This window comes from Pteronotus mesoamericanus, unplaced genomic scaffold, assembly GCF_021234165.1.
Source record: "Pteronotus mesoamericanus isolate MK-2021 breed Mesoamerican mustached bat unplaced genomic scaffold, CSHL_Meso_final contig_202, whole genome shotgun sequence".
NCBI lineage: Eukaryota > Metazoa > Chordata > Mammalia > Chiroptera > Mormoopidae > Pteronotus > Pteronotus mesoamericanus.
Window position 1 is genome coordinate 3,971,542 of NW_026555086.1, and position 10,262 is coordinate 3,981,803.

General features: G+C 47.1%; 1 protein-coding gene across 4 annotated transcripts in view; it reads left to right on the forward strand.

The window, feature by feature from the left end:
* CYLD (CYLD lysine 63 deubiquitinase) overlaps positions 1–9,397 on the forward strand; it is a 34,484-nt gene extending 25,087 nt beyond the window's left edge. For all 4 annotated transcript variants that reach the window (XM_054570323.1, XM_054570322.1, XM_054570324.1 and 1 more), the window contains 8 exons: positions 527–649; positions 1,335–1,426; positions 2,221–2,287; positions 3,718–3,850; positions 4,745–4,853; positions 5,638–5,756; positions 6,008–6,224; positions 7,750–9,397. In XM_054570323.1, coding sequence (XP_054426298.1) covers positions 527–649; positions 1,335–1,426; positions 2,221–2,287; positions 3,718–3,850; positions 4,745–4,853; positions 5,638–5,756; positions 6,008–6,224; positions 7,750–7,934 — 1,045 coding nt within the window. In that variant the 3' untranslated portion in view covers positions 7,935–9,397. The remainder of the gene's footprint in view (positions 1–526; positions 650–1,334; positions 1,427–2,220; positions 2,288–3,717; positions 3,851–4,744; positions 4,854–5,637; positions 5,757–6,007; positions 6,225–7,749) is intronic.
* Positions 9,398–10,262: the final 865 nt, after the last annotated feature.

Here is a 10,262-nt window from a genome sequence, read left to right on the forward strand (position 1 = left end):
TGTTGACAGAAGCAAGAATTGATATAATATTCTTTAGATTTCCTGATAAAAAAATCTCTATTAGCCAAATGTTGTTTTTCTCTGATACCAGCACGTTACTGCTATCAATCAGTCACAGAGGCGTGGCATTGAAAGAAATTCAGGGCTCTGCACGGGCCGCGGGCAGGCACTCGGGGTCGCGGGCCCCCTTTCGCTTTTTGCAAGGCTGCTTTCCCAGTGTACTGAAGGCGTGATTCATCCGTCACCATGGCTGGTCTGCCGTTGGCCTTCTTGATGCTTGCTCTCCTCTTAACCTGGAAGGGTCTCCAGGCGCTGATGCCTGAACCCTGGGAAGCTTGCCAGGGTCGTGGGATCCTGTCATGGTGGAAAACACAACGATGTATGTTATTTGCTCTCCAGCATTTGTGCGTTTTCTCTTTGCATCCTTTCTAGTATGTGCTTCTCAAGAAAAAGGAAGGAAAATTTACATATATGTATATGTGTGTGTGTATCATATATCATGGGAAAAATATTGTTTCTTTTGCAGCTTGTTTGCTTTTAGTTCTGTTCTGGACACTGTGTTACTTCGACCCAAAGAAAAGAACGATGTAGAATATTATAGTGAGACTCAAGAGCTACTGAGGACAGAAATCGTTAATCCTCTGAGAATGTGAGTAGAAGACGTAGAGCCGCGTGAGTGCTAGGTGCTCCGTACACGTTGGCACAGAGAGTGAAGGAGCAAGTGAACAGTCAATATGAAAAATGGCTCTAAGGTCAGCCAGTTCGGACGGGCCCTTGTAAGCCCATGGTGGCCTCTAACATCTCTTCTGAAGCCATTGTTAGAATAAGAATCTTGTCACGGCTGATGGGAAACGTATTGAATGTCCCCTATGTGCAGGCAAAGATGAGAGGAAGTGTCCTAATTCTGAGGCCCGGTTTGAGTGCAGATTTTAGATTTCCAGCGTCTTGTCCTGCCCCTGCCCTTCCCCCGGGGGCCGGTTCATCTGTCAGTGCGGCAGCGAGACAACTCTCTCTCACAAAGCTGTGCGTTCTGTTCTATAAAGGTAGTTTTAATTTCTTAAGCAAAAAGAATTAAAAAACCAGTCATCATGAATTTAAAACAGTTTTTCTTGTATCAGCATGGGATAGTTTTAGGGCGTAATGGTACCTGGGATAAGTCTGATTCTAGATTCTTAATTTTCCAGCCCTCAAGAAGAAGCCTATAATTGTATCTTTCAAAATAATTGTCTAGCCTATTAATTTATGCTATGCTAAAATTACATAAGAAATGTGTGATTATCAAAATATTAATTTAATTATCTGTCAGTATTCACTCATATTTTTTACTAACATAGATACGGATATGTGTGTGCAACAAAGATTATGAAACTAAGGAAAATACTTGAAAAAGTGAAGGCTGCATCAGGATTTACCTCTGAAGAAAAAGGTGACTATTCTACCTTTCAAGATATGCACTCAAAACAACTGAGAGCACATGCTAAGTGACTGGCTGAAATGTCTGCCCATGTAGTTTTGGGACTTTGTTTTAAAGTAGACACTTCCGCGTGATGTACAATTCCCCCCTTTTATTAAAGTGCTGCCTGTCTTCTAAAAGGGAGCGATGATCTGGAATCAGAGCTCCGTTCAGAAACCGGCCGGCCCTCGTGCGGCCACCGGGTGGCTAGGGGGCGCGCCCCTTCCCACCCGCAGCATCAGTCCCTCTCTCCCCACGTGGCGGAGGCCGCAAGGCAGCACCCACACTGTCCCGCTGAGATGTCCTTGTCACGGAGGAATTAAATTTGTGGTCAGGGTCCGTGATTTAATCGATTCTCAGGGAAGGGATTTACGCTTCAGAGGCCCCTGACTCGGAGCGCGTGGCCAGCATGTTGTGACTAGCTGTGATGTCTAGAGGCTCCCGAATGATTTAACTATCAGGAAAAGACTAGGTCGTGCTTCAGGCTTCATTTCACTTATCGTGAGCCCCTCAAAATAAAGTTATTTTGCTCTGTGTGAATTATTATACCTTTTCAAGTGCAATAGAGTTATAACAAAATTAGTACTTAATACTTTATCGCCTTTGTATTTTAGTTAGGGAAACTTGAGAAACTTATTTCAATGCTTTTCATTGAAATAAGGTTGATTATGAAATTGAATTCAGTAGAGGAATATGATTGTTATTTAAAAAATAGAATGATTTATAGGGTTTGTCTTTGACTTATTTGCTTTTTTATTTTCTCCTAGATCCTGAAGAATTCTTGAATATCTTGTTTCATGATATTTTAAGGGTGGAACCGTTGTTAAAAATAAGGTAACTTTTAAATTTTTAGAGAAACATTGGAAAAGAAAGAGCCCCCGTCGCCAGGCCGCCATCCCGTGGACGCGAACTCTGCGGGGTCACTTAGCGCTGCGTCTGTTTCGGGTCTTCGTGTGCTAGGCCCCCGCAGTGCAGATTAACCCTGGTCACTGTCCCCTCTCTGGTGTTGTGCTTAACTCGGGGGACGGAGCCAGTGTGGATTTGTGCTTTTAATTTTAGCCCTAGGAATACATACCATTGCAAATCATTTTCTTACAAAACTACATAGAAATATTTTGTAATTTAAATTAGTGAACCCGTGTAAGAGAATCTTATTCTAAGCTAATCATACAGTGAGAACGCTGATTTTGAGTCCTCACCCCTCAATTAATGAGCCCTCTTACTCCCAGCTTTGTAGCGTGGTCCCTTTCTCTCCATCTGGAATGAAAGCCTTGAATTTAATGAAGTTCTTAGTGAGATACTCTAATTGGTGAATGTTCCAAACAGTTTGAATGCTAAACCTTTTTATATTTTAGTGTGGGTTTCTCTGCTGAAAATCTTGCTAATGTGTTATTTATTTCCGTAATAGCTAATGTGATCCTATGAATCACATTTGACATATATGCGCATTGTATATGTGAATAACTAGGAAGGGGCACCTCACAGGATGCGGCAGGCGCAGCTGAAGAGAGGGAGCCGCTCGTGTGGAAGGTGGAGCTGAAGGAGTTACCCAGAATGTAGCTCAGGGGGATAAGCAGTTGGCAAGAAGACAGGAGAGGAGGCACGGAAGCTAGATTCTAGCTGGAATTCTAGGCGGTGACACCAGCCTGGAGAATAGCGACTTGCTGGGAAGTGCCTCCCCTGCTGTGGGCCTCAGGCCCTTCACTTTAGAAATGACAAGTTGGGCCTAGAAGGTTCTAAGGGTCTGTCCTATTCAGGCATGAACGGATTTCTTTTCCTGTTTGAGCATTAAATGCAGTTTGCTGCTTTCCAGATTTGGACAATACTGGTATTGAGTCTTATTTTACCCAATTTAAAATTATACCTAAGCATATTATCCAAATATTTTTAAAAATGATTACGAAATAAGTAATACTCAAAGTAAATTCACTTATATTGGCATTGTTATGTTGAACCGAGTGATTTTAAATCCTGGTTATGACACAGTGCTTCTTGATTGTGCTGTTATTCCATTGTGTTTTCTCCTGATCACTGGGGAGCTTTTCAGTATGAAAACTAGAACAAGAAATCATGTTTGAGGTCTTTGGCAGAAAGGCATTTAATTATTTTACCTAAGTCTTTGTCTCTGCCCCGTTGTTGTGACTATCTGAAGCTACACCATCAATTGCATAATTTTCCCCTCTCAAATACTGTTGGAACAACTTCACATTTCAATCTAAGTATTTCATAAATAAATTATATTTTTTTTGTCTGCATTCTTTTAGGTCAGAAGGTCAAAAAGTACAAGACTGTTACTTCTATCAAATTTTTATTGGAAAAAATGAGAAAGTTGGAGTTCCTACAATTCAACAGTTGTTAGAATGGTCTTTTATCCACAGTAACCTGAAATTTGCAGAGGTTAGTGACCATTGCTTGTATTTTATATGAAAGTTCTTAGGATTCCTAAGACTACTGGTAGATTTAATAACTGTTACTTGTAACCCACTGAGAATAGTTAGAAGCACAAACTGTTAACAAAACACCAGTTCAAAAAAAATGCGGTGTTTCAATTTTGTCCTTGTAGAAAATGCCTTTGAATTAAGATTGAACTTTTTGGATTTTTGTGCCAAAGAAAATATTAAACTAATTTGTAATTTGAAAACTTTTAAGTAGTTTAAAGCAAAGGAGAGTTATGTTAACATTTTAAAAAAATGTTAATTTTACCCAAGCATTTTATCTAAATATTCAAAAAAGAATGGTATAAGAGACAAATGAATTCACTTATATTGATACTGTTAATGAACAAATGATGCCAATTATTTTTCTTTTACTGTTTATTGTCTTCATGATCTGAGTAGTCATGCTTGTTGCTTATTTTTATTACATTCATTTTTGAAAGAATGTTCTCGTACAACCTTAAGAGCTACAGTGATTTGTTGGTCGAAATGGAAGGGTTAGTGTCCTTCAGGGATGACAGGTTCTTCGTGGTACGTGCGGAGACAGTTCTCCCAAAGCGTTTGTAAAATGCAACCCCAGAGTAGCATGTCGCTCTCGGTCGTCCCCCTGTTGTTTGAGACCCAGGGCCGTGGGCCTGCCTGAGCGCCGTGTCCGGGGCGTCAGGACGCGCGGCTGGAGGGCTCGGGCTCAGCGCGGCTCCTGCTCGACGGGCCGTCGATGCGAAGGTGGGGCCGCTGCTGGCCTTGAGCGCCTGCACGATTTCAGGGTCGGGGGGAAACGCTTTCTTCAGGGCCTTGATTCCAAAAATCCATCTTTTCTTTCTTTCTTTCTTTCTTTCTTTTTTTTTTTTTTCAGGCACCATCATGTCTGATTATTCAGATGCCTCGGTTTGGAAAAGACTTTAAACTTTTTAAAAAAATTTTTCCTTCCTTGGAATTAAATATAACAGATTTACTTGAAGACAGTAAGTATAAGAGTTTTTAGTTCTGTTTTTCAGAAATAGTCTGCTAGTCATTGCCATGAATTGTAATAGTAACAGGATACAAGTCTTGTAAAGGCAATTCAGCATCTGAAGAGCCTGGAAATACTAGTCATTTCAGTTTTAGGAGTTTATTCCGAGAAAATAATCGGACATGCCAGTAAATATTTTATATGCAAACATGTTTGTTGTTGCGTGATTAAGAAGTTAGAAACAATCTGTATGTTAACGAGAGGAGAGTTCTTAAGTGAGCTGTGGTGTATCCATCCGAAACCATAGCCACCGAAGTTCACATGTTTGAAGACCCGCGCGGTCATGGTGTGCTGTTGGGTGACAAGATGTGTCAACACTTTGTACAAGAGCAGCTGCGCACACCCATGGAGCTGTGTAAAAATGCAGATAGAAAGTGAGTGGAGAAAATCCCCAGCAGTATTGATAGTGGTTGTCTCTGGCTACCAGGAACTGTAGATGCCTTCAGTTCTCTTTATCCCGTCTTATATCTTTGAATGTTCGTCAATAGACATTTTATAATTGGGAAAGAACCCTAGAATATATGAATTAAAAAAAAGTGTCATTTGGTCAGGGAAAATGTCTTTAAACTCATCCTGACTCCAAGGAAATCCCATTCAAAGCTGACGGGGATGGGGATGGGGAGGGAGAGACTTTTTTGAACCTATAAACGTTATCCTTTTTAAAGCTTAGCTTTTGACTCTTTCTAATGAAAGAGCGCACTTTTTAACGGCCCCTAACCGCGCCCCGTCCCACGCAGCCCCGCGGCAGTGCCGGATCTGCGGAGGGCTGGCCGTGTACGAGTGCAGGGAATGCTACGAGGACGCCGACATCGCGGCAGGCAGCATCAAGCAGTTCTGCAAGACCTGCAACACGCAGGTGAGGGCTGCGCTCCGGCGCCCGCGGGACGTGCGCACGCATCTGAGAACGGACTGCAGGCTCTGGGTAGTTTTCAAACGCGTGATCAGCTTCTAAGAACTCATAATGAAGTGGCATTACTTATGCCTCTTCTGTTCATCGAAGAGACTCCAGAGAAGTACTGGGTTGCTGGGCACAGGGCTGGATTCAGGCCGAGGGCGCGGATCCGTTCACGAGAAGCATTGAGTTTGGTCATCCATGTCCCCTTTTAGGTCCACCTTCATCCCAAGAGGTTGAATCATCAGTATAACCCGGTGTCGCTTCCCAAAGACCTGCCCGACTGGGACTGGAGGCACGGCTGCATCCCCTGCCAGAAGATGGAGCTCTTCGCTGTTCTGTGCATAGAAACCAGCCACTACGTGGCCTTTGTGAAGTACGGCAAAGACGACTCCGCCTGGCTCTTCTTCGACAGCATGGCCGATCGGGACGGTAACGTGCACCCTGCCGTCCGCTCGCGGTCGCGGCCCGTCTGCGGTGGGGCAGTCCTGGTGGGGGCCGTCTGAGACGTTCCGCAGCGGGCGCGGGGAGCCTCTGCTGGGGACGGCCCGGAGCCGCGCAGCCCGTTCACAGCCCCGCGGCTAACGCAACGATGACCACGTGGTGATATTCCGACCTGCACGTGGTCTTCGTTAAAGAAAGGACCTTAAAATTCTTTTTTCAGGGTTGAGGGGTTTGCTTCCCAGCTTCATCGTCTTGACCCTTTAGGTTCCTCTCATTTTCAGTACTAGGCTGGTTGCCGCGTGCCATGTGCCCGTGAGCCAGACCTTCCGGCAGGTCCATTGAGTCATTCCACCCGGCTCCCTGTGAAATGGGAACGATCCCTGAGCTTCTGTTACTGAGGCGGAGGCTGAGGGGCCCCAGGACCCAGGGCTCGTTTGTAACCCGGTGACCTCGGTGCTGAAGTGCTTCGGGCTGAGCCCGCCGTGTTGTCCTCTGAGTGGCAAGGCTAAGCACAGGAGTGGATGTCTCCCTTGGGAGAAGGAGCCTGTTCTGCATGCTATGTGTTTCCTCCTGAAATGGGGGGTTCCACACCTCCCCGGCCTCTTTCTGGGGTGCCTGGTATTAACAAAGGCCTGGTTAGTGGCCGCGAAAGGCAGGGGGTGGTGGCGGGTTTCAGGAATGACGGCTGTCAGAGCGGCCTTGGCCTGTCCTTGGCAAGGCCAAGGCCTCCCGCGCCTCCACTCTCCGTTCCAACAAGCCCCAGGCCCCACCTCCGGGCGTGGCCCCCGCCAGCCAGGGACGCCCCCTGCAGCAGCCTCTGGACTGGACGCCCCAGCCTCCGGCGGGGGCTGACCCGCCTTTTCCAGCCCTGAGACACTCGTGGGCGCAGCGCAGCGCCTCTGCTCGCGTGCCCCTGCCCCAGCCAACGGCCCATTTCCCCGCAAGGCTTGGAAGCACAAGGGCTTGGGCTTTGGGAAGAGACCCCGGGCCCGCCGCCCCAGCAGGGCCCGCCGTGACCCCTGAACCCATCCCCCTCGCAGCTCCTTTCAGCCCAAGGGCGTGGGGACTGCACGGGTGCATTTTTAAACCTAAGGAGATGCGATCGTGCCTTTTCCAGAGCGCCCTGACCGGCCTCATAGTGGGGGACGGCCGTGGTGCTGGGGGTCGGCTGCGGGAACCGGGAGCGCTGGATGCCTCGTGCCTTTGTCTCTGTCACGCTGTTGCTCGCTGAGCACGGAGAGGAGCCTGGGAGGTGGCTTTGGGACCTCAGGCTGTGTGTCTTTTTGCCCGTTTTCTTCACTCTTGGCCCCAGGATCCTCTCAGGGGCCAGGCCGTGAGAAAGCTGCCGACACCCAAGGGAGGCTTTAACTTCCAAAAATCAGAAGTCAGGTCAGCCCTCCAGACCCCGGCCGTCGGCCCGCCTGAGCTGCAGAGCGTCGGGCGGCGGGCGGGCGGGCCACCGGGCGGGCAGCTGCTCACGCCCCGCTGAGCAGGGCTCTTCCTCTGCCCACAGGCGGCCAGAACGGCTTCAACATCCCCCAGGTGACCCCGTGCCCGGAAGTCCGGGAGTACCTGAAAATGTCCCCGGAAGACCTGCATTCCTTGGACTCGAGGAGGATCCAGGGCTGCGCAAGGAGGCTGCTCTGCGACGCGTACATGTGCATGTACCAGAGCCCCACCATGAGCCTGTACAAGTAGGGCCCTCCGGGCGGGGCCGGGACGCCCGCCGCCCGCTCGCCGCGCACTGGGCCGCGGCGGCTCTGCTCGCGCCCATTGCCGGCAATGGGCGTCTCGGTGGGGTGAGCCCTCAGAGGAGAATTCCTGTGTTTGAAACAGACTGCTTTTGTGTTACTGAAGTATTTAATAAGAAGCATTTTGCACTCTGGAAAGTATGTTTGTGTTGGTTTTTTAAGAAGTCTAAATGAAGTTATTAATAACAGAAGCTTTAAGTTAAGTGCATTGATCATATGATATTTTTGGAAGCATAAAATTTTAATTGTGACAGTTTCAACCTCTTTCAGTCCATTGGGAATGTAAATAAATGTGTCTTCTTTATGGACCAAGGATATGAAATCATTTTTCCTTTGTAGCTAATGGCTGCCTTGAGGAAGAAATATTTTGGTTTTATTAAGAGACTACCTTCAACCCAGTTATTAAAGTTGCATTAAGTTTGATTTATTAATTTTTTCCTCTATAGCGCCGACTCCTGCATGTCTACAATTTATGGAGTTTCTGCAGTAATGATCAGACAAGTACTTAAATTCCCTAATGGTGTTGTTTTCTATTTGTTCTACCATTGAGATAAATGAGTGATTTTGTCATAAACTGTCCATTTTTGATGTAATTTTCATGGGGGAGATTAGCGTATACAGCCCTTGACGCTCTTCATTCATAGTAACTGTCAGCCTACAGTTTTTTGGGGTTTTTTGAGACTCTCTAACTATTTTATGGAATGGGGCACAGTAAATCTTATGAAAGCCTTAGAGTGATAAATGTCATGCTGCACAAACATATGATCCATAGAAAATAAATTTGACATAGAGAATGGCTCACGAAGCCTCCCTGAAGAGGTGAATTCGATGGCTAAGACCGTCCAGAACTCAGGTTTGATCAGTTAGTCAGCTCCCTCACTTTGACTTCACTAAAAATAAAGACAGTGACAAATCAGATGTTTCCGTTGATTGGTAGCAGCAGCTTTATCCTCCTCCTGATTAAATGAGCAGAAAATGAATGTTTTCTTAGCTGACACCATAGTGCGTCTAGACCACGTGGACGTTGTAGACTAGCCGCGTGGGTCGTGAACGGCAGCGTGCTGTTGTGGTTGCGGTCCTTCTGGAATGACCTCCTAACCGTGCAGACAGAAAAGTGGTCATAGATGTACAGCATATGACTTCAAAAAACGATGTCCAAAATTCATGGGGAGAATCTTTCTTAACAAACCTGCAATTTTTTTTTTAAGGGCATTTTTACCCATTGGTTTCTCATTCCATTTGCTAATACCTATTAGCTTTATCAACTGTAGTAAGGTAGGAAAATTTCTTCATCTTGTGATTTTTTTTTTTTCATTTTTGAAATGAAAGTGTGTAACTTCTGTGTAAGGTTTTGCTAAATGCTTGGGTGGGGTGTTGAGCTGGGTACTGGCGGGTGCGGAGCCCCGAGCAGCGGGGCTGGCCCGGCCCCCACCGCCCGCGGGCGCAGGAGGCCGTGGGGCGCATGGTGGCTGAGGCCTCTTCCCGCCCTGACCCCTTCAAGCCCAGTGGCCCCTCAGGACGCACGTGGGGGACGAACGAATGGATGAAGGGGTGTGTCACGTGATCCTCAGAGGTCGTCTGGAAGAATGGTTAGGAATCTATAGGTAAGATTGGATTTAAAGGCTAAAAAGAAAAAAGAAGGGAAGGCAGTTTTCTTTCTGTAAAAATCCAAACAAAATGCAAGCAGAGGAAGAGCTGTCCTGCCAGCCGCCTGTGCCAAGGACTTGGACACGTGTGTGAGGACGCGGTCCCTCCCGCACGGCGTGCAGGCTCTCATGGGTCAGAGCCCCTCGCAGTGGTTTCTAAGGACTTTTTCTTGAGGTGGAGTGTCCTGTCCTCCCACATTCCTGGGCGGGCGGTGTGGCGCCCTCCGTGGAGACGCAGGCTAGCGGCCGGGGGTCCTTCCCGTCGGAGCGCGCCAGCGGCCGCCCCCTCCCGCCTCCGGCAGAGCCCGGCATCCGGTGGGCGCCAGCCGGGCCGCGCTGTGGGGCACTGGTGGCCCACGTGCCTGCTGATTTATTTAATTTTTAGCCTTCAATTTGCTTACACATTTTCCTGTTGGTTTTTATAATGTTTGGGGGATCTCTTTTTCCATATTGTATCTGCAAACAGCATGACAATATAGTAGACTTAACTTATGTATATCATGGCTTCTGACTCATAGCTACACTTAGAAATAGAGCAAGTCATCTTCCCCCAGCTCCGAATAAGAGAGTGTGTGTGAATTGACAGGCAGGAGAGAGGAATGCCACCTCATAGCGGCTAAATGTGTTCG